The sequence below is a fragment of the Sycon ciliatum genome, chromosome 1 (assembly GCF_964019385.1).
Source record: "Sycon ciliatum chromosome 1, ocSycCili1.1, whole genome shotgun sequence".
Classification (NCBI taxonomy): domain Eukaryota; kingdom Metazoa; phylum Porifera; class Calcarea; order Leucosolenida; family Sycettidae; genus Sycon; species Sycon ciliatum.
The window spans coordinates 33,457,655-33,482,389 of NC_088643.1; the positions used below are offsets into that span (position 1 = coordinate 33,457,655).

General features: G+C 47.0%; 2 protein-coding genes across 2 annotated transcripts in view; both read right to left on the reverse strand.

Moving 5' to 3' along the window:
• Window positions 1-10,295, reverse strand: part of LOC135823730 (pescadillo homolog) — a 30,181-nt gene extending 19,886 nt beyond the window's left edge. The window contains exons 1-8 of the mRNA XM_065336574.1: window positions 10,106-10,295; window positions 7,942-8,021; window positions 4,512-4,766; window positions 3,564-3,657; window positions 3,242-3,275; window positions 1,229-1,272; window positions 769-858; window positions 1-86 (exon numbers count right to left, since the gene is read on the reverse strand). The exon at window positions 1-86 is cut by the window's left edge and continues 31 nt beyond it. Coding sequence (XP_065192646.1) covers window positions 1-86; window positions 769-858; window positions 1,229-1,272; window positions 3,242-3,275; window positions 3,564-3,657; window positions 4,512-4,766; window positions 7,942-8,021; window positions 10,106-10,126 — 704 coding nt within the window. The 5' untranslated portion in view covers window positions 10,127-10,295. The remainder of the gene's footprint in view (window positions 87-768; window positions 859-1,228; window positions 1,273-3,241; window positions 3,276-3,563; window positions 3,658-4,511; window positions 4,767-7,941; window positions 8,022-10,105) is intronic.
• A 3,076-nt stretch (window positions 10,296-13,371) lies between these two features.
• The window catches only part of LOC135823741 (tonsoku-like protein), a gene marked incomplete at its 5' end in the record, with an annotated part of 39,752 nt that continues 28,388 nt past the window's right edge, over window positions 13,372-24,735 (reverse strand). The window contains 4 exon segments of the mRNA XM_065336584.1: window positions 13,372-14,129; window positions 15,047-15,195; window positions 16,016-16,194; window positions 20,685-21,233. Of these exon segments, the coding sequence (XP_065192656.1) occupies window positions 13,694-14,129; window positions 15,047-15,195; window positions 16,016-16,194; window positions 20,685-21,233 (1,313 nt within the window).

Sequence of the window (24,735 nt, forward strand, 5' to 3'; positions counted from 1 at the left end):
AAGAGGTGGTAGTTGATAAAACCCAGCAGAGTGGTGTACAACTCCAAAAATGTCAACATGATCCGGAAGTCAATGTCACTTGGCGTCTGCGAAGATATAAAATGTAATGCTTGTATTACATACTCAAGGTCATAATAATATTACAGTACGGCAACCATGAACGACACACACACACACACACACACACACACACACACACACACACACACACACACACACAGACACACACACACACACACACACGGGAAAGGGAGTGAGCGAGAGGGAGAGAGAGAGAAGAGAAGAGAGGGGAGGGGGGGGGGGGGGGAAGCACACCTGGACTGCCAACAAAAAAAGGCATCTGACTATGTGTGCTAGAAAAATAACTTAGTACTAGCATCAAGAGTGCATAAACAAGAGTATGAAACTGTGGTTATGGGTCAGTGCGCGGCGCGCTGCCTTCAAAACGTAACTTGCCTCCATCATGCTCTGAAAGCATGCACTCAAACCCTCAATTTCTGGTACGAGCTCATTCGTTTTTGCTGGATTCATTCCAGTACCTACGCGATCTCTAAATTTTGGCGCGTGAACTCCAGTTCCGCACGAAAAGTTCATTTCAAACCAGAGGGAAGGTGCAGTGTTTGATTTTCTGCAGTGCGCGGACTGCAGCTGAATGATGTAACGAAGGCAGCGCACCGCGCATCTGGCCCGTAGAAAAGAGATCACAGTTGCATACTCTTGTTTATGGACTCTTGCTCGTATGGGCAGCAGAAGATAAAGTATACTTACATGCTGGGCAAACTGATGTGGTACAACCCATGTGATCGTTTCACCCTGGATTTCTACTTGATAGTATATGCCCTTGATAGAGATGAAGACCTGCACACCCAGACAAGAAAGAAGAAGACAATCAGTTCTAACTCACATTATGCAGTATGCTAGGATAGAACACCATAAGCACAATGTTCAAAACAGAAGAACACATGGAAATGCTTCAGCCCATACTCCATAGCTCAATACCTGGTGGTTTGCAAGCAGACATTGGCAGCAGTCGCTCACACCAACCACTACACAGACGGTCAATACGGTCATTAGCACTCTGATCATATCCATCATTACCGTGCTTGCAGAGAATGTCTTATTGTTTGAAAGCTAAATGCTACAAGAGCTAGCCAGCTCTACTACCACATGAAAAAGTAGTGGAAAAACACTGTCCAACTTCGGACATCAATGGGAAGCAAGAACTGACCTTGCGGAGCCGATTGGAAGCCATAACGTAATGCATGAATTCCACTGTACAACAGCAACACATGATAACACAGATACAGGGATACATGTAACAATTACACATGGATAAGCATACTGTCGTGACCAGAGTTTGAAGGTGGAACGCATGGTGGCAAGTGGCAGATGCGTCAGCAAGTCGCATTCGCTATACATCAGCGTTGGGTCATGGTAAACTGATACCTACGTTAGTTCATACATAATAATTAGGGGTGAAAGTTGGCACTGAGATCCCGAGTTCGAGTACCGTATTATCTCTAATATAAGCACAGTCTCCAATAATAGCACGTCTCCAATAATAGAACACCTTGGGGCGGCATTCGAAAAATAAAGTGCTCAGTCTCCATTATAAGCACACTGTGTAAATTCATTATCTGTACCGGCGAAAAAACCCTGAGATGTGTGTGTCTGACATATAAATTTGGCATGGCAACATGCCTCTGAAATGAGGTTGAAATAATAATGGAACAGTCTCCAATAAAGGAACGTCTCCATTAATAGCACGGGGCGGAGGTACATTGAAAAAATAAAGGACCGTGCTTTTATTAGAGATAATACGGTACTCTGATTTTCTCCGATCGAATATTCGAGTATTCAAGTATTCTTGATAGCCTAAAAATCACACACCAACCGCCTCAAAAATCACATGATACAACCCTGATTGAACAGATTGGCAGTTCTATTCTCGGGTGTATTGGTTGGTGGGTCATTTGGGCTCTCTCTAATCATGTACAAATGTTCATCACACAGTCTGCACATCAATATCTGCCGACTGCTGCCCTGAAACTGCAGACTTCTGTAGTAAATGCATGTACCATGTATGAGCGAGTACTCTGATTTATTCCGAGTACGATTATATTTGAAAAATCCAAACGAGTATTCGAATATTCGGCATAATTGTTTCACCCCTAATAATAATTAATATTAACAAGAGTCCTCTGAGCTGTGCTGATGAGCTCTAACAGAGCGAAACAGTTGCTGTCCACAGACTTGAGTGTTATGCTCCCTAGCGTCAGCAATGTCGTCAGGTTGAGCACTCTTACCTTAGCGCGAACCCTTGCCGCTCGCCTTGTGCAACGCTCACTGCTCTTGGAGCATTTCGAGCACTCTTGGCGGGGTTTGCAGCTCTTTATAAAAATGCTTTGCTTTACGGAAACGTATTTCATTGCGAAGAGCTGCGCTTCGGTCCTCTGAGCTGTGCTGATGAGCTCTAACAGAGCGAAACAGTTGCTGTCCACAGACTTGAGTATTAACAAGAGTACATAACCTCCCAAGAGCGTGACAACTCTGCATATGGGGTCTCCGATGGCGAAAACTCACATCGCGTGTCTCAGGTATGTTTCGTACTACGTACAAACGAAGGATAGCGTATGCGCAATCCAAATATCTGCCCTGATCAAGCTGGGGATTTGCATACGCGCAGGGAGTTTCTGTGAGAGCGTTTTTTTATTACTCCACTGCTCGCTAAAAACGGGCTGGAAAAGTACAACTGCGACACTACACCACGTGATGTGAGTTTTCGCCGTCGGCGAACCCCATAGAACGGGTATCAGGAGTTGCACACTCTTGGGGGGTTATTACTCTTGATATTACTATAACTAGTATAAGCTGTATTCCACTAGCTCAGCCCTTCACGTCACGTCCATCACGTCCACACACACACGCACACACCTGTCCTGTTGACACACACACACACACGCACACACCTGTCCTGTTGACACACACAAACACGCACACACCTCAGATCTACCCATTGCGGAAGCGATGATAGCGAACAGCTATGTTAGACATAGCAACTTGTGCTGGGATTACACCATTCAACAGCTTGTAAGGCTGATGAATTGACCGCCACTATTTTTTAGCCTGGTCTACACTACAAAGCTGATTGAAGCACACACACACACACACACACACACACACGCACGCACGCACACACACACACAACCAGCGCATCTCGTTTTACAGCACTACTACTGACCTGATAGACGACGACATTTCTGTACAACTTTCCGCTGCAAGCGAAAACAGGAAACAGTTCAAAACGACTCTCGGCTTCCCTTCCAGCAAGTACATGTAAACTCTTACCCCATGGATGTCCACCAACTACAACTACAAGCAGCAAGGCTTGCAGCACAGAATGCTTAGCAGCAGAACACGTCTATCCAAACACAACAGAGGAATACATCTATCTGAGCATAGCGCGCACATACAAGAATGCTGAAGCATATACAAAGGTGTTATTGAAAGTGTGCAGCAAACCTATCACTAGGTAACACAGCGTGGCAATGTTGTCGCCCTACCTTGACACGGTTCTCCTGTGGCAGTGTGGCGAAAAGAAAGACCATTGACAAGCAGTCATCCATGTCACGGAGTGCATCCACAAACGTAGGGTAGCTGTACACAAGGTGCAAAACCACAAACAGATAACTGTTATCCAATGTGACTAGGGATGTGACAAAGAGGGAAGGAGCTAGTTTGCACCAAACAGCTCTCTCTCTCTCTCTCTCTCTCTCTCTCTCTCTCTCTCTCTCACACACACACACACACACACACACACACACACACACACACACACACACACACACACACACACACACACACACACACACACACACACACACACACAAGCTCACATGTCATCGCACTAGGTCAGTCAACAGAAGAGCTATGTTACAAAAGAAGAAAACGTAACCACATTTACGGTGAGAACAAGGAGCAATAAGTTATCAACAAGCCCCCCCCCCCCCCCCCCGCACCACACCCAGACACCCACACAAAAAGAAAGCAAAGTTGCCCAGTAAAATAGAGAATGTACGATATGTAAAGCAGTGTTGAAAGCAGTGCTGTGAAGAAAGGGTGTGAAGTAGGGCTGTAAAGCAGGGCATTGACGCAGAGTTGTGAAGCAGGGCTGTGAAACAGAGCTATGAAGCAGGGCTTTGAAGCGGAGCTGTGAAGGAGAGCTTGCAGGTGAATCACGCTTGTTCTTAGTCACGTGATCACCTCGCACTTTTCAGACGTTCAAACTTTCCTAATTTCTTTCAATATTTTGTGCAACTGCTTCTATAAAGCATGCGCACGCTGCCATTTTTCTCTCTCCTTTTTTTCCTTTTCATTACTTCTGTCATTCTGGTTTCGTTGTGTCATAGTAAGACTTGTTTGAGAACACGTACATGTAAATCTAAAGTTAGAGGCAGCTCAAACCTCTACAAGAATAAGCACTACCGCAACATACATGTACATACACTTACCGCTCACGGACGATGTGATCCAAGGGCATCACTGGCTCATTGGACGACAGTCTCTCAGCTTGCTCTAAGTCATCACGGCCCATAGCTCTGCGCAGTCGCTTTACAAACACTTTGAAGTTGCGCATCTTGGCAAGGACAGGTTCATGTGCAAGAAACTGTATGTCCTTGGTTAGGTAGTAGGTCTTTCCTGCACCACCAACCTTCTTCTTGTGCTTCGGCTCGACCGGAAATATACCTTTTAGTATACATAGTCGCCTGCATGCAGGTGGAGAGCAAAGCAAGGAGAGCAGTAAAACATACAATACACTTGACATGTGTGAAATGTGTCTAATTCAATAGGAGTAAATAGGGCTGAAACAAATATCCCCAATATTCTGGCAACAGCCCTGCCAAAGCCAAGTGTAGCCGCTTCAACCAGCGTGCAGCGTGTCGACTCCAGGAAGGGAGCAGACAACAACCAGCGTTCACCGCAGTACTTGGCTACTACAACAGTGCCAAGTTGCACGGACACCGACCAGGAGCGCAGTGGATCAGGTAGCGCTGACTAACACTATCCCGAGTAAGTGTGAACCCAACCAGCGTGATTCACACAACCCATCAGCTGAGAAAAATGATAGTGCAATAACTACACATCTTATCATGTCCCCTGCTTGCCTGAATGCAGTATGTAAGAATATTCCAGAGCACTTCAAGAGCCCGTTCCAACCTTTGCCGAAGGTCCACAACAAATTTAGCGGTTCCATGCACATGCACAAGCTCTGCTTCAGGCAGTAAACCAATCGTGTGGAAGACACAATTCATGACCAAAAACTCCAAAATGCTACGAAGACTGCTGGTATTACCTGCGCAACCTGTGCCCGTGTAAATAGTAGGACATCAACGTTACCGTGGTGGCGAACTTCACCATCCAGACCTTGTGATTTTCCAACACTACATATTGTGCAAAGCCTCGCACCTAGACCTGAATCGTTTGACAAACCTGAGTTTCTTGCTCAGAGGTGTGCGGCAAGATCAATATACTTGAACCACTCTGTTTCAATAGTTTCCATCCGCTGTGTTAAGCCCGTATGCTTTGTCATCGTTGTTGTGTTTTACGCGCACCAGATCAAGGCGGCGACCAGCATGCATCCGGTAAGCTGTGCGCCATAACGTCGCTAGCACTGTGCAATGGTAGCTTGTGGGTTGGCACCGGCACGGGTGTGATCCTTCAGCTGGCGATCAACACCGTCTTGGACACGACGTCGCTACAGATGGCGCTGGGTGCACCGATTCAAGCGCGGGCGCACAGCAAATGCCACCTAGATGTGCTAGAGGCTGTTTACATTGCCAAGCTACAGCCTGAGCTTTGTAGACAGAAGGAATTTGTCAGGAAGCTAGTGCTATTTTGACTTCCCACCTCCCCGTTATAGTTCTTGTACTCTTTGGCGCAACTCACATGATCATTCAGCCTGTGTACGTTTCATCACAATTTTTCCGCCAATATGCTGTATAAATTGACATCGTTGTGCTTCGTCACATTATCACCATGGACTGATTTGAGAAGTAATGGTACGAAAGGCCTCATCAGATTTTCAACTGGCTTCGTCTCTTCGTGTGCTGATATTTTCCCTCTGACTAAGTCTCTATTATAAACTATAATAAAGAATATTTAACTCGGATGGTGAGCCAAATAAATTAAGCTGACTGTATAAGATCTGGTTACGTTGGTGGACAGTTAGTCATAACTCGTAACATTTTGTCCTTCTTTTCACAATAATATAATAAAGAAAAGTGGCAATTGGACATACTCAGTAACAGTCCAACAAACACCTACCCACCTATCCTCACCCAGGAATTAATTTTAACCCTTATCCGATTGGCCAGTCAAATATCGACGACTATCCGTCGATGACTTGAACAAGATGAGTCTCACTCATTTTTGATTGAATCTGCATAATTTTGATCTCAAAAGAAGCAGGAAAGACCCACCATTCATTTGCAAAAACACGGGAGCGTCTCAGCATGTTCCAAAAAGAAGTTATTGGGGCATGTTTGATTGGTTGGATCCGGATCCAGATCGATCGAGTGGATCCTTTGGGTGCAATCAAACGCTGCCCTTCATCGAATCTGGAATTTTAGTGATTTTCGAGGGTTTCCATGAGAGAAAGCAACGATTTCCGCACCCGCCATTTTTTACACGTATCACATACAGAGTACGATTTTGGCAAAAAAGAATCCGGTGGATCCGGTCAACTCTGCTCCGCAAGGTGGGTTGACCGGGTCCAAATACAAAGGATTCGAATCCGGATTCGACCAATCGAAAGGGTGCGAATCCAGTGGATCTGGTTGATGTGTATCCGGATACTACCAATCGAACATGCCCTAAGTCTCTGAAGGAGGTCTGTTTTCACATCGCATATGAAACAAGTTTCCACATGGTGTAACTTTGGCAATGATTATGTTGCCCGTGCTACTGCTAGTGATGCACGCGCAGGTACCGTAGACCTACCAGTGATGCTGAAAAAGAGGGCGCCCGACGTGATAGACTGATAGTGCACTTACCTGCATGGGCTGCGATCACACAGCTAAAATGAATGGGCATGACATGGCTAAAAAGTTCATTTCAAGATCGAGGTGATTCCGCGGACGGTAATCAACCGACCTCGCAACAATCGTGTATTCTTTGCCAACTTAATCGGACTGCGCTGGTGGTGAAGTAGAACTCATCCAGAGCTAGCAGACGACAAGCATAGCAGCTCTTGTCCTGTGGAGAAAGTCAAAGCGTTTGAGAGAAGGCGCGACCAACTTACATCCTTCCTGGAATAAATTCGGAACGATATTTTTTTCGTCCATTGACTTCAGCGATGATGAGGCCTCCAGTTCCGCTTGAAACTCCCAGTCCAACTGTCCTGGAACGTTACTCTAGACTTCAGACTATCATCCTGTGCAGTAATTTTCATATGGTTTGGCTTTTGGAGTTGTCAGTAACAAGTGACAAGTCACTAGTCAAACTGCGACAATTTCGATGACGCGGAGGAAGTATAAAAGATTGATAATTACAAATTATAGTAGAGAGGTTCCGCATAACGTAATTACATTAGTAAAAACGTAGTCGATCTACGGAAAGTCTTCCGTAAACTGCATGCGGATCTGTGTTCCGCCATGCGGAGTTTTCAAATCACGTAGCTGCCCTTGAAAACTTCGAACGCGGCAGTGTACGACCGGATCGACCTGGGGAGTGAGTCATAATGTGTACCCCAATCCACTTACGGAGCACCTACGTTATCAGAGCCCTATCTACGTACTCTACGTAGACAACTTTCCGTAAGTGGAGTGCAAACTCGCGAATTCACGGGTTTTCCCGCCCACTAACGTAAAGTTGCTCAACTTTACGTAGCGCGGAACCTCTCTATTGACGGCCCCTTTTAATATTTATCTGACATACACTGACCTGAAATCAGGTAATGTAAGCTGAAGTTTTTTTAGTGCTTGATTCCTGGAGATGTAGGCAACGGCTGCCCCACTCTGCCCCTGGAGAAGGAAAGAATAGCAGTTCCAAAGAAAAAAGAAAAACATATAAAGGGATCTTGACTCATCTGAGCCCACCTTAGTCAACACTGTTCACATCAGTTCAGAACTGACTGACGACAAAGAAATGTTCGTGGACGTAATACGTGGGTACACAAAGTACCAATGTTCAAAGATGATCCTATATTGAGTTTCATAAGCAAATTCACAATGTTCATATTCTGCTGCAAGCGGTAACACATGATGTTTGTATTTGTTCGTGTGTGTGTGTGTGTGTGCCCTGCCCTGCCGCTTACATCGTCAACGTGGAAGAACTGCTAATGGAGTCCTGGTCGGATTTCGGATGCCCACACTCCTTTTGCTTGGTGGATTCTTTCGTGGACAGTGTTTTTTTTGTGACGTGAAATTTGCAGTTTTTTTCTTTCCTGTTCGTTTTCAGTCGTTGTCACTGTAGCTGTCAGGTTGTTGTTACAGTACATCAGTCGTCCGTTCTACTCCATTGTTTCATCTGTTTTTGCCAGTTCTGCTACCTGATTCTCTGTATTTGCCACTGCCCCTCATAGTGCCTATGCTTGGGTGGAGGGCGGCATGACCTGTCTAGGGTAGCTGTATCATAGTAGTAGTAGTAGTAGTAGTAGTAGTAGTAGTAGTAGTAGTAGTAGTAGTAGTGTGTGTGTGTGTGTGTGTGTGTATGAGAGTGTGTGTGTGTGTGTGTGTGTGTGTGTGTGTGTGTGTGTGTGTGTGTGTGTGTGTGTGTGTGTGTGTGTGTGTGTGTGTGTGTGTGTGTGTGTGTGTGTGTGTGTCTATGCGTGTGTGCAAGCAAGTGTAGGGTGTGCATAGGTAACTGTCTTGGCCGTTTTATGCCGATGCACTCCGTGTGGTGTAGACCAGGTGTGCTTTGGTGGTCGATTCACATGGCTCCGCAGGTTGTGTGGATTGGGCAGTTATCTGGCGCTAGTCTTGATCTGTCTCACTCAGATATTATCCGCTATCGTTGCTATAAGAGAAAATCTGTGGGTGCACATCCAGTGCATTTGCAGGCTTCTCTTACGACGGACGTATGCACGGTACATGGTGTGTGTGCATGTGCGTGTGGATGTGTAGTGTGGTGGTGGTGGTGGTATCCGTGTGTGTAAGCCCCTCATCTGTGGCACTTGTGCGTGCAGTTTTCGTCGGCCACAGGATATTGCGAGGCACAAATGTAACGCTGTTCGCGCGGCCCGTGCGTGCTGAGTCTGGCGTTCCCTGCCCGGTGTACAACACGTCTCCTGGTCTGCCCCTTATGGGGCTACATAGCCAGTCATGGCAATGGAAGAAGGAAGGAAGGTATGTGTGTGTGTGTATGTGTGTGTGTGTGTATGTGTGTGTGTATACATGTCCGTGTGTGCAGAGATGCACCTGGCAGAAGGATAATCAAACCTGCCAGGGAACCCTCTCCTCCCCAGATCTACAACTAATATGATGCATGGGCTGCTCGAGTGGTGTTTATTGGTGCAACCAGAGCAGCGTGACTATGCATGCCCTTGTCTGAATCTTTAGCCACATGCTACCACATAGTAAGACAAAAAAAGGGTGAGAAGCAAAGGTCAGATGCTTTCAATTCTGCTCCATTACACTTCTGAGAAAATAGATCCATCAATTACTAGCATCAAGGTTATGTATTCTTGCTGGCATGTCACTCCACAGCCTCGGACACCAGGTACCTGGTACAATATCAGAATCTATACTAGAAACACCACATACAGGGGAGTGCCAAACAACTTCGAGCCTATTGTACTGCCTATACCTAGCGAGGCCAATTCTTCGTGTACCTGTTACAATCATGAGGAATGTGTCTATCGTAGGCTGCAAAATAATAATAAAGGCTACTTCGACAATGTCTTGTCATTCCAACTGGTACGACCCTCAAGCTACGCCATTACAACTTCATCCTTAATCAGGCATAGGAGTCCTAGCTGACTCAGTCACTGTGTAAATCTCTGTGACTGTTCTCAGGCTACAAAATGACATGACTGCGCCGTGACTTTGAAAAAATTAATGGAGAATTCACTACCCATGCGAATTTTCAGGAATGATCACAAACGTACCTTCTTCCTCTCGCGTCCCATGACGTCCACGGACGAACTACTCTTCGACCTTCACCTTCTCCACCATGTACCGACCAAACTAATAAATCAGTGGATTGGAAATCTGCCAGTGAACTTCTGACCAAACAACAAGCGAAATCAAACAAGTCCTGGCCACATGTACTGCACGTTGACGCTGCACACCACATTGGGTCTTTTTTTGTCGTCAAAATGTGTTGGAGAAGTTTTGAAGAAAGTTGCTCTGCAGTCGCCATTATAGTCATGACAACGATGATTGTGCGGCAATGACATCATCAGTAAGCGGTCATAATAATTATTATAGATTTTAGGTCAAGATAAGAGTCCATCATAAACACTCTTTACTTGATTTTATGCTCATTTACAAAAGTTATACTGTCATGATTTAGGGCGCGTTCGAATTGTCACTCTTTGACTTTTCGAGGAGTTTCGTTTTTCTGAAGAGGTGGCCTTATTGGCCTCTTCAGAAAAACGAAGCTCCTCGAAACTCCACAACCTCATCCGATGGGAGAGGTGGATTGGAGTACTCTTGCTGTAAGTATTAGCAAGAGTACATTGGGTTTATGTACTCTTGGTATTAGCAAGAGTGCATAAAAGCAAGAGTGTTTATGGACTCTTGGTATTACTTTTTTTATTTTTATATTAGTTCCGAAGAGTTTGGAATAGCTACGTCACGTAGTACGTGGAGATGGTCGATCTGATCGGCGTCATCATCGCCATGACAATTCCACTGAAAAACTCTAAAATGATAGAAACCGTTCTAATCGGGTAATGCCAGTACCGTAAAGTACCGCCAGAGCGCCCCGTCTCGCGAGACACTTCAACTAACCGGCTCTTTTAAAAAATTGAGACCACAATGGACTCTTGATTAGCGGCCTAGCCCAAATTTGCTCGGGGTGCTTCGATATTTTGCCGGCAAATTTTGCCCGAGCACTTTCCGTATTTTGCTTGGCATTGCCTTTCGTTTTCGATATTTTGCTCCATTTTGCTCCTGCTTTGTGGCAAAAATGGCTTCGAATGAACCGTCTACTTTGGTAAAAGTCGATGGTGACTCTGATGAGGAAAGCAAAACTTATAATGGTGTCAGTATTCCGGATTTTGTAGCATGGCAGATTTCAAATTTATGTACCCCTGACAACCTGCACGAGCTATTTCAGCACGAAGTTGGCCCAATGAAACCAAAGAAATTTGAATAAAATTGCCAAAATACACCCGGATCCTCTGTTAATTCGATATTTTGCTTGGAATTTGCCAGCAATTTCTTTTCGTGGGAAATTTCGATATTTTGCTGGAAGAATTGCTGGCAAACAGCAAATTTGGGCTAGGCCTACTCTTAATACCGGGCCATGTACTCCAAGACTCATAGTCCGACTATGAGTCTTGGAGTACATGGCCCGGTATTAAGAGTAGGCCTAGCCCAAATTTGCTGTTTGCCAGCAATTCTTCCAGCAAAATATCGAAATTTCCCACGAAAAGAAATTGCTGGCAAATTCCAAGCAAAATATCGAATTAACAGAGGCTGCTGACTCAGTTATTTAAGTATAAATTATTTCAAGTATACAAGATCAAGAGTTTAACTCTTGGTAATCAGTTAGACTCGGGTGGAGAGCCAAGCCAGGGTTGGTTCAGAGTCGGTAAAGAAGAAAGAGGACCAAAGAGCCGCGGACAAGTTACGCTATACTATCCACTACTGAACACCACCAATCACTACTAAAGAGTTGGTGGACAAGCCATAGGTTAGTCCGTCGGTTATCCGGATATTTTTGTGGAATAGAGATGTGTGCGGTTAAGCGAGGTCTGACTGTATGCCAGTATACCATGGTATACATACATAACCACGCGGGTTATGTATCATAGTGTTGGTTGTATGTACTGTGGTACCGGTACCTCTTGATGACCACGTGACAGGGGTAGGTAGCCGAGTACACTGTATTGGCAAGAGTATTCAATTTTAATTTTACTCTTCGTATTGGATATACACAACTGGGTATACACGTCAGGGAGTTGATACCCCCCCCCCCCCCCCCTGTTTATACAACTCACTGCTGGTATACAATGTACACCAGGGAAACTATGTCACAAGCAGTCCCGGAGCAAAACCCACATCATGTGGGTTTTGCTCCGGGGCTGCTTGTTCGGTCTCCCTTCAGGGCTTGGGGTAGAGCCGATGTATGCATACTGGCATCGTTGGACTGGGCCAGGCTAGCATGGCATGACTGCATGGATCGTGATCATGAGTTTCATAGACCATAGGTCGGACCAAGCAGAACTTCCAAATCTGGGTCGAAACGTACATTGTTTGGGGTACTATGGTGTTGTTTCGTCTCCCTAAATCAGGGAGTCGTAAGGGTACTAGTATTTACGACTCCCTGCCCTAAATGCTATATCAATACAGAAAAATATTGTACCGACTTAAGCCAGTATTTCCAAGTGATATCGGGAAAAACCCATGGGCAATGTCAAGAAGAAAATGGCAAGACTTGTCGTGTGGAATAGTATAGACCTGCTCTTGTAAACTGATATTATTATGGAGCACAGAAATAAGTTAGTTGAACGTAATTCATCTGCCCTGGACTGTTCTGTACGCAGTAGTGCAGTGTCACTACTGTACAGTCAACTTCGCTAATACCGACTGCGGATAAACGACAATTCGCGAATAACGACAGAATTTCCATGCCCAGAGCAAAGTCCCTATTACCTGTATACAAATAATGAGACTTCAGGTAAAAGGACACTTCGCGAATAAGGACACTTTTCTGATGCCCCGCCGAGTGTGGTTACAGTCAGACCTCGCTTATCCGGTCTTCTTTTATCCGGATCCCTCGCCATCCGGAAGAAAATTGTTGGTTACCGATTTACAGCATTTGCCATGCATACACACAGTATGTGTGTTCGATTATCCGGTTCCCTCGCCTATCCGGATATTTTTGTGGAAAACGGATGTGTGCGGTTATGCGAGGTGCGACTGTATAAGCGAAGTTGACTGTACTGCACTATTAGATACCGACATAGCAGCATAGTTGCAAGCATAGCACAGACTCACGGTGCAATCCAGTAAAACCTGGTGTAAGCGACCTCTGCTTTTAGCGACCACCTGCTCTTAACGACCGTTTTTCCATGCGCAGACAGTTCTACAGTCTACACACACTGTGGGACCTGGTTCTAAAGACCACCTGGCTTTAACGACCGCTTTTTCTTGCACCCCGTGGGGTGGTCACTTAAACCAGGTTTTTCTGTACATGCACGAGTAACTTATAAAATATGTTTCAACAATAAACAGCCTCACACACACAATACTAGAGCAATGAGACATTCTGCACTGTAGCAGCAGCAGCAGCCATGTACCGCAAAATGAGTAAGTAAAATATACCACCAACCAACGTAGTCATGGACTTCTCCAGCCTAACGAAGAAGCAGTCTAATAGCTAGTTGTGCAGGAGGTGCGGCAAAGACAGCATTTCAAAATAGCTTCCAAACCACATGCCTAGTGTCTAAATAATTGGAATAGGTAACCTACAAAGTTTCTAAACTCATCGGTTAAAAACTACTAAAAACAGGGCAGTAGGGAAACTAGTCATTGGCTGTTGCCAGGTAACATAGCTCACCTCCAACAGAGAATACAGCGTGACGGTGCTTTAGTCTCTTCCAGCTCTGTACGAGGCTGGATTTATCAGCTGTGTCGATGGCATTGTGACAGAGTCGCAGTTGGCCGAGTCCGCCGCCAACCTGCGATGTCAGGGGAAGACCCCGAGCAGCAGCAGCAGCGGTAGCGGTAGCAGCTGAGTGTGCGGACACAAGGTGACTATCACTATCAGTGGAAAGTGAAAGCAGACTGAACGAGAGCGGCGAAGCAACTCCGCATGATGACATATCCAGCTGCAGGGCTGGGCCAGTGGCAGGGATAGGCTGCTGCAATGCTAGCAGAGCTAAGGCAGTGCATGTACTCGTCCCAAGCATACCATTGCCTGCCAGCGACAACCACCTCAGAGTGCTTGATAAGACACATCTAAGCAAGTAGAAACATAGAAAAGGATGACAATAGAGCTGCATGAGTGTGAGTGTGAGTGAACACAAACCAGCAGTGATACATGCTCTAACAAACCAAGGAGGAATGACCGTCACTGGAACAGCACACGCGCGCACACTCATACTCCTGCCCATCGCTGAATCCATGATAGCAAACACACTATGTTAGGGGTCGTCGCAAAAGTTTTTCGTCGTCCCTGAAACGAACATCGTTCATTTCGTACTCGGACCCCCTCCCCTCCCTCTGAAACGAACACAGCTTGCTAAGCTAGACGACGAAAATCGCATGCATGTACATGCCAAATGCACAGGTCGGTTGACTTGCGATTTTGGCTCGCACCTCCTCCCCCCAAACAAATCATGTTCGTTTCAGGGACGACAAAAAACTTTTGCAATGACCCCTTAGACATAGCAACTTGTGCTGGGGTTACACGAACGCACAATCGCCTGCCTGCCCGCGCGCGCGCGCACACACACACACACACACACACACAATCATGCACACCTTCAGAGTTTGTAGCTCTCACCAAAGAGGGTATTGGACACGTGCCATGCGGTCACCGTACATTGTATTGAGTGGCACACAGCTTCACTGATTTGCACCACACATCTTCGTGCCATTCAATAGAATAAGGATTATGCACGTAACCAGACCACAACGTTGTGGAGTACATGTGCTCTGTATACATCGTGCCATAGCTCACTCGCTCCGACAACTACGCCAGTTTAAGACACACTGTGCAATGGAGCATGCAGCCAAAACACACACAGACGTAGACTATAGCTTCTGTAAACACAGCAGGTGTGGTACCAGGGTTTAATACTCGGATATTTTCCATCAAATCTAGCCCACGTAACCCACTGAAAAGTCGAAGAGAGAACTGATTCACAACCAACCTTTCCAGTGACTCCCTTGCTTGCCAAGAGATGAGATTAGCTGACAGATCAAGTTCTCGCAATTGGTTGACCGGTCGCATCATTAGCTGTATGTCGTCGTTGGATAGTGAGCATGATGCAAGGTGCAGCGAGCGGAGTGCACATCCTGGCTGTGTGTTGACACATCAGTTTCAAATCGTGAACATATACACACAATACACGGCACAGGCACAGGCACAGTTAAGCCGAGATTAGCACACACCGGCAGTACCTCAGAGATCAGCCTGGTCAGAAGGATGATACTGTTAAACAACGGGTAACATGACACCAAGCATCTCAGATCAAAAACAAAAGATGTGGGTTCCCAAGAATGCTACATCTACACAGTACCTAATTGACAACAAAATAATTCCAACGAATAATTCAGGGTAGGTACCATGTTGAATGTGAAAGGTCAATCAAAACGCGTGCCCAGCCATACAGCCATGGAGGGCCAGTCCAGAAAGATGGGTTCAAAATGTTTCGGTAATACATGTGGTGAAGTATGTAAGAGTGGCGAGGCTTCTTGCAGCTTGACATCAGGCAAAATGGTCAGAGCAGACCTACTTTTTCCACAAGTACACTGCAATCACCAACATCATTATACTGTACCACCAAGTACATTTATGTACCTGTATTTATTTATTCATAAAGTTCGGCAGCATTAAGGTTTGCAATGGTACACACAGTGTACACAGTGTACACAGTGTACACAGTGTGCAAGCTTACATGCATGCATGCAGTAATACATGCATGCAAGCAGTAATACATGCATGCAGTAATACATGCATGCAGTAATAATAGTATAATGACGTCCTAAATCTGCTGAACGAGTTCGATGATCGCAGTGTAAGCAGGGAAGAGCGGGTCTGCTCAAATCCCGTTGCCGCCTTACTGAAGTACATGCATGTGAGGATAGCTCTAACACGATTGTGATCAAAAGGCTGATACCTTTGCCAAGTAGGATGCAAAAAGCATGCCAACACAGCCCGGTATAGATGGTGTAATGGACGCTACCAGGCTAAGGTCCTCCATGCTGTCATGTACAATGGAACTCATCAGGCATTCTAAGTCTGCCACCGACAAGGAATTATGGCCGAGGTCCAGCTTCACTAGTGGATGTCTACAACCTGCACATCATAACACAACACAGACATGATGATAGGGTGAATGTGCAAACACAACACAGACATGATGATAGGGTGAATGTGCAAACACAACACAGACATGATGATAGGGTGAATGTGCAAACACAACACAGACATGATGATAGGGTGAATGTGCAAACACAACACAGACATGATGATAGGGTGAATGTGCAAACACAACACAGACATGATAGGGTGAATGTGCAAAGCTCACGTAACACAACACAGACATGATAGGGTCAATGTGCAAAGCTCGCGCCCCTTCTTGCACCTTCTCTGACTTTCACACTTAGAGCGGAATAAGAGTGTTTCACTATTACCAAGATTCAATGGCGATCGGGCCAGCCAGTAACTCTGAGCTCCGCCGAGGTAACCTAACGAGGTCAACCCAGCTAGCCATCTTATTGAGTAGGTATAGAGTGACGTGAACAATAAACATATAAAAGAAATAAAAAAATTATAGAAAAGAAAAAGGACCAAGGAACTACAAGTTACGCTATAATCGTGAGGTTCTGGCACACGGTACTACGTACCAAACTCCGTGTCAACTGCAGTGAAGTTTGACACGGATTTTTCGTACGTTGCGCCGGTTCTGCTGTGCGTAGCATGCCTGTAGCATGCTCGAACTCCCCGCCACATGTACTCTGTCCGCTCAGCTTTCACACGGAGACCAGTCCGTGTGAAGCATGCTTCACACTGAAAACGGTATGAAAACATCCGTGTGAAACTTGATCTCGTACCGCGGTGAGGTTTCCATACGTACTTCGGTACGTTTTACCGTGTGGCACAGGCGCGTACGCAGGGTCACCTCTAGGGGGGTTTCCAAACGAATCGCAAACATGGCTAGCATTTTACCGTTCACGCTATTTTCGAAGTTCGGCCTGTACCATTTTTGTGTGTGTGTGTGTAGACATGGCATTTTACCGTTCACGCTAGATCCAACGGTACTCGTACCCAACACCCAAAATACCGTCGGTTTGGTACCGTTTCGACGATAGAAAGCTCTGTTTAGCGGGAGAACGAAACGGTAAGATTCCAACTAGGGTTACGTCACAAGTCGATCGTTGCATCGGGAGTTAGGACTCACAAGCCGAACTGCTAACCGTGTCTCGAAAACACACAAGAAACAGTGGACTCGCCCTCTATACGCCGACCGTCGAAAATAGCGTGAACAGTAAAATGCTAACCATGTCTAATGACTCGTTTTAACCCTTTCTAAAGAGCCCTAGGAATTTTTCAAAATTATGCATTTTTTCGTGTTCTTTGGATCATGACTTCAGTTCTACTCACTCAATCTTCATTATCTTAGGCTTCCTGGAAGTGGAAAGGTACCAGGGAGAGAGTGAGGTCGACCATGATAGCCAGGACACAGTACAGCCATGTACATATCCAGCGCTATATGCTATAGCGGTAGAGTGCGGCGGTGGGAAAAAAATGCCCCAAACTGGGCCAAACGCGTCCTGCTCCAGCGATTTCGTTTTTCTTGATCGCAGAGTTTCGATTTTTGCTGTGTACTCTTAAAAATATGAGCCAGCACAAGCGAAAAGGGACCTTATCCGTTTTTTGGGCATTTTGAGTTAGCAACGGATTCTTGTAGCCAGAGAACGTATGAATCAGATAAAAAAAACCGAATGAAAATCCATCAACATATAGCAAAGTTACGGACGTTTAAATCAACACTGTTTTCACCAAAACATCGCACATATTCACGAATAATCTTTGAAATGCGTAAATTGCAATAATTTGGCCATAGAAGCCTTACAGAAGCATTCGAGTCACCAGCGGAAGGGCTGGAGGATACAGTATACACACACTACTGGGCAGTTGGCATAAGTTTCACTGTGATGGAATTTATAGTGCCAAGCGTGACGTCTGATGGGCCATCACGTCCTTCCGTACCACGCAGGCACGCCGCATTTTAGATCTAACAACAAGAATAATAGAATGTTCTGAGGCATGTAGCTTTGACACAGCACGAGACTCTAGCAATTATCAGGCTCAAAACGTGTGTTGCACTACGCAAGTTTGTCATTCCTCCGGCACAGGCGGACACAGCTCATCCTTGTACGGGTCTGCCACAAACGGCCGGATATCCTTGAACAAGTACTTCTGGCGTTCTTGTGACAGACCTGCTGGGGGCAACACTTGGGGAAGGCCTGCTGCTCTCACCTGCTCAGGTGTGGTCTTCAACAGCTGAACATGGTCAGTCAGCTGATGCATGCAGTCGTCTTCTGCTCCTCACTCCCAGCCGCCATCACATTGCGCCGCAAGTCCTCGCACACCGGGCAAACATCCATGCGAGCCGTCATGAACTTAATATGCGGCTATGCCTGGTGCCAGATGGAGCGACAAGGATACAGACTTCTTACCCTCCTTGTGGCAGCAGTCGCAGAAGTCTGCACGCACGGACTTGTACGTTTGTGACGCTGGAAGGAAGATAGGTGGCGTGTCGTCTCTGCCAAGGAGTGGCGCAGGATGTGGAATTCCAAACACTTCCGCGTGCCGAGTGACAACAGCAAACTCCAGGACATTGTGTGGCCGTTTGCCTGTGTTGCCGTGCACTAGTGGCACAAGCCCATTCTTCTCCAGGTGGCTTCTGTACCGTTTCAGCCTCTTGCTAGACAGTGCGTACACGTGACGGAACGCACCCACACAAACAGTCAGTCCTTGGAATTTGTAGGTAAAACGCTCCCTCTTGCGCTTCTCTCCACTCTCAAAAACTGTTTCAGGATTACTCAAAGCTTCAAGAAGGCCCAGGACCACCAGCTCGCTCTCGTGCGACTCCATTTCTCTCATGTTCAGGATCGACGTCTCGATGTCAGCTGGGTCAAATTGCTGCAAGCAATTTTTTTAACATCCGCAGTTCTCTTTTTGACGAACAGTGTCGTCCTCCTCTGCCGGCGCAACGGTCGCTTCACAAGCTGCTGCGGAGCTAGCCTGCGGAGGTTTGGGCTCTGCCTTTCCGACATACAGCTCTGCTGCTGCGTCGACATCCACTCGCTGCTGAAGAAAGTGTCGCCGTCGTCAGGTTGAACCGAACGTCACTGGCGTCCGACTCATTTTCCTCACCAAAAACTTCAGCCTCATCTCTTCCAGGAGAGATTTCAGCGCTTCGTTCACGGTGAAACATTTACGATGGCTCATAGTGAACAGCTACGCCGACCCAAGGACTTAGCAGAAAGCGAAGACGGCAAGACAACTGCGCTGAAACTGCGAAAGCAACTCTTTGTCTTTCCGCTTGCGCGTGCGATTTTATTCAGCGGAGGTGTCGACGTGTCACCTGGTCACGGTCGATCGATTTTGATCGCCGATCGGTGGTAGAGTCTACGTGGGTCGATTTAGCCAGGGTTTTCTTCTACAGGAGCTGTAGGATACTGGCTCTCCAATACAAAGAATGACTGAGCTCCAAAGAAGTCGCGTATCGCCAAAAAACGAACAGTTTCAAGTTCGATCCGAACGTGACAGCTGAGAATCAGCTGATTCACTTCAAGTGCGGTTTTCTCAAAATCACGTGCAGCAGGATAAGGTCCCTTTTCGCTTGCGCCGGCTCATATCACAAGTGAAGCCCCTACAAATTTGAGCAAGTCAGCGTGACGAAAGTCTCAAATTCTCGATACTCGAGTCGCACTGCGTGCTTTTGAAATTGCGAGATCGCGGCTCAACTTACGAACGGTTTATCTCAAGAGACATTGCTCGCAGCGCGTTGCAAATTGTTTCAACCGACAGCTGAGAGTTTTCTATTCGACCTGGATATTTGGATCGTTGGATTTGAGCGAAATTTGACTGAGGTGCGATCTGTTGAAGTTTTGCATTCTTGCCAGATCGATCGTGCGCCCTACCAAAATATGCCCAAAAACGTTGCTCGTTTGGAACATTTTTTGGGGGGGGGGGGTTCCGGGCAACAGGACCCCCCCCCCCCCCTGCGTACGCGCCTGTGGCAGAACCTCACTCATGTCCACTAACACCACCAGTTACTTTACAATCAGCTAATGCGATAACATTGCACGGCACTGACCGACGGTACTGGCGTTCTACACCTAACTGGCTGACAGCTCTAGCACATCTTGGATGCGCACTCCAACAGCCTTCCAACTTGGAAGGTTCTAAGTTATAATTATGATAACATAATTCTGCGGGATAGCACTGAGCCACTGACATAGAGTACCCCCACTCTGGGGGTTATGAACCCTTGGCAGGACATAGAGTAACCCCCACTCTGGGGGTTATGTACCCTTGGTAGTACATAGAGTACCCCACTCTGGGGGTTATGTACCCTTGGCAGGACTTAGAGTGCCCCCACTCTGGGAATTATGTACCCTTGGCAGGACATAGAGTGCCCCCACTCTGGGGATTATGTACCCTTGGCAGGACATAGAGTACCCGGGTCTACTGGACAAGCTGATGTACAATATGGAAACACATGGACACATCTTACAAGGAATAGGGAGGCAAAGGATTGAACCAGCACTTACCAAACCAGTTAAATAGCGATGGCTGAACTAGCGGACACACAAAGCTTCCCGAGAGACACAGTGTGTGAAGGTGCAGCTTGGACAGAAGGGGCGAGAGAACACGGCCACTGGATGAACAGAACACATTGAAGCCAAGGTGCAGGCTCTCTAAAGCACAGGGCTGGGACAACGCTGACGATGATGATGAGGTGATAGACTGCTGGCTTGGAGCAGAGGAGGTAGTGTAGCTGCTGGCACTCATCTGGTTACACTTGCCTATGCTTTGTGCCATTTCCGCCAGAGCAGCAGTTGTGAGCGCATTCGAACCAACGTCCAGATGAAGAAGACCAGGAAGATAGGATAGGTGCTGGCAGAGTGCAAACACACCGGCATCGCCAAGCCCAATTCCAGAAAGATCTAAGTGCGCCAGACTGCTAGTGCCACGTAGCGACTGGAACAAAAACTCGACCTGCGCCGTTGGCAAGGCGCAATCAGCAAAACAGAGTCTGGTCGGGTTACCTCCGTAGGTACTGGATGATTTCAGTTTGGACAGTACCACATCGTGGCAATCTGACACAAAAAATATCACATTCACACAAACCCACATGAACACACACACACACACACGCGCGTGCGCGTGCCCACACACGCCCACACACACACACACATGTACACAAATGTACACATATGTACACACAGTAAGACTATGCCTGCAGCTGCAGAAAAAGTGCTCAACATCCAATTTCTTGGGAGGAGCAATGACACATGTCAACAAACAATGGATCACTCGTAATATTTCGCTACTCCGAGTTTCATGCACCGTGTGCAATCATCAGGCAAACAATATTCAATGCAGACTGGTCAAAGCATAATGGGAATTTAAGGTGGATGCAGGCGGAAACAAGTGTAAGGCTTAGCGGGACCCCTGATACGTAATCAATGGGCTAACTTGCCGGCTGAGAAGTGTGTGAAGCTGAGTGCTAGATGACTATAGCATAGTGGGGCAGTGCAATTTGCCAAGGCGCTAGCTGTTGGATGCCTGTACTACAGCAGAGCCAATTTGCAGTGGGGGGGGGGGGGGGGGGGGGGGGGGGGGTGCTATCTGTTGGATGCCTGTACTACAGCAGAGCCAATTTGCCAAGGCGCTATCTGTTGGATGCCTGTACTACAGCAGAGCCAATTAAGTCCGACGAGTTACAGTTAGGTGCAATGGCGGCACTTGCCTCTTTGGTGGTGTTAGGATTCAGGTGTTGGGTGCTGGATGCCTGTACTACAGCAGAGCCAGTGAAGTCTGAGGAGTTACAGCTGGGTGCGATGGTTGCACTAGTCTTTCAGGTGTGAAAATTCAGGTGCGTGCTGGATGCCTGTACTACAGCAGAGCCAGTGCCACACCAGGACATGCCTTGCTTAGCAAAGCATACTGGATGCCTGTACTACAGCAGAGCCAGTATGCGCTATTTGGCTAAGTCACACCTGAATACTTGCTCAGCCGGTATCTAGTGCTGTGCCGGCATTTGGCGATGAGGTCACACCTTGTGTTCAGGAGGGTTGCTTTGTCGGCCGTGATAATTTCTAGCTTCTCTGTTAGACAGAGGTTACAGCGCTTAGTTGTTGGGCTGTACGACTTGGCTCTGCGCTTGACGTTCCATGACACGTTGTACTCCTGACCCTGGTTTTTGAGCGACCAAACGTAGCTTGACAGCTCGGTGGAGTTGCGGTATTTTTCGTGCCGTATTGAGGTCTTGTGATTGGCGTGACGAAGTTTGAAGGGCGTCTCAGCCGACCCAATGTAGTACTTAGGGTCGTTTGCGCCGCCCACGGCTGCTTCGTACACGACACAATCGGTCTGGCATGCTCCACGCAGCGGGCAGTTGGCCTTGTCATGGCAGTTGCACGGCTTTTCTGGAGGGGTGGGGTGCAACTTAGCTTGGTTGTGTCCCTTGATGATGGCAGAGACGTTCGGGAGGCAGCTGTAGCTAATCTTGATTGAATTCTTGTTGAAGATTTTGCCGAGGGGGGAACCTGCAGGGAAATGTCGCTTGATGAGTTTTAGGAAGACTGCCCCAACATTTGTCTTGACATTTTTGCTGTATGGTGGGTTGAACCATATGATGTTTCTCTTTCTCTTCTTTCTCTTCTTCTCCTCGGCCCGTGCCATGTCTTCACCTTCATCGGCGCGGTACTGCATGGCCGGCAGGAATCCACTCTTGGAAAGTGCGGCTGCGTATATTGGTTTGGCCTCTTCAAATATGTCCTCACTGGCCGAGATTGATGTCAGGCGCTTGTTGATCGACTTTGGTAAGTTTTTGATGATTGTTGGCGGGTGGTTGGAGGCCATGTTGAGATACAGGGGAGTGTCGCCGGGTTTCCTGCATGGCTTGTAGGCTCCGGTTGTTAGATCCAGCGTTACGTCTAGGAAGTTTGTTGTCTTGATGTTGGTGTCAATTGTTATTCTAAGGCCAAAGGACTTGAACACGCTGACAATGTTCTTTCTTGTGCGGTCTGCGACACTGCCGGATGCACCCTTCAGTGTGGCGAGGCCATCGTCTCTGTACAGGCCAATAGACGCCGGATCCACAAAAGCAGCAAGCTTCGTGAGGAGGAAAGCACCCACACGCTGGCAGACCTCAGCTCCGTCAAAGGATCCCATCGTCACATCAAAAGCTCCCCCGCTGCTTCTCTTCACCCACGTGTTATGTCCGTCGAACAGTAGCGACCTTCGCGCGTGCAGTACCATATCAACTTCTTGCTGGCTGATGTTGGAATACTGCTTTGCGAATTCGATGGCACTTGTCAAGAGCTGCTCCGTGATTGATGGGTAGTACTCTACAATGTCGAAAACCAAGAAGGTTCTTTGGTCCTTAGACTCCAGAGCAGAGAACCAGTCTAGAACTGAGGCAGTGTTTTTCCATAGGTTGATTCGCGTTGCAGACTGCACATCCTTGGTCACGCGCTCCAGGATTGCCTTGCTGACTCTTCCCATCTCGGGCTTGGCCGGGTTAATCAATCGGCATGGAAGGTCGTTTGTAAATCTTTCCTTATGATCCTTAAGGGTGATGAACGCTTCGGACTTATATTGTTTGCCTGATGATTGCACACGGTGCATGAAACTCGGAGTAGCGAAATATTACGAGTGATCCATTGTTTGTTGACATATGTACACACATGTACACACGCACACGCACACGCGCACACGCACACACACACACACACACACACACACACACACACACACACACACACACACACACACACACACACACACTTGTACTTGTTGCACACTGCCAACAATGGTCACGTGGGCCTCCCCGGGAGAGGGGAGAGAGACTAAAAAGGAATCTTGGAAAGATGACTCAATTGGCTATTGAACCGCCCAACGACCGACACCCCTTGAAATCCCAAAAAACTCTGGGTTGACTTGAAAATGTTCCCACTTATGGGCCCACCACACCTCAGTAAGTGGGTGAGGACAGGGTGCAGAAAAAGGATTGCCGGCATCAGGGTATCCATCCCGGGATCCAACTGCAGTTACTCCTGCCCCCAGTGAAGGTAATACCTGCTACTACAGTCCATTCAGAAAAAAATGAACTTCTAGCTTTTGGCCATAAATGGGTCAAACGTTGAGTTTTTTTAGAATTTTTTTCTGCAATCCCATATGGAATCCTCTTCCAATTATGTTTCTGAAGTTTTTTTGTCCAAAAAGCAAGCCATAGCAAGAATAGGATTTCGGCCAGGTTTTGCCCCAAAAGCACTGAATTGGGAAAAACCATCAAAATCCAGGCCGTTTGACCCCGCCTGCAACAGTGCATTCTGCGGTTCGAACCCCAGTTCAGGCACCCTTTTTGGACCCTTTTTCAAATTTCAAAGTTCGCAGCACTGCACTGTGTACGATGAAATCACGAAAAATCGCCAAATACGGGAGCTCGCCAGAGCCAGGACCCATCTTTTTATGAATGGACTGTAGTGTGGGTGGCTAAATCAGAGTGGATCTGATAAGCTTCACTAGCACCATTGATTACACAAGAGTTAATCTAGCCAGAAGCAGTCCATACACACACACACACACACACAC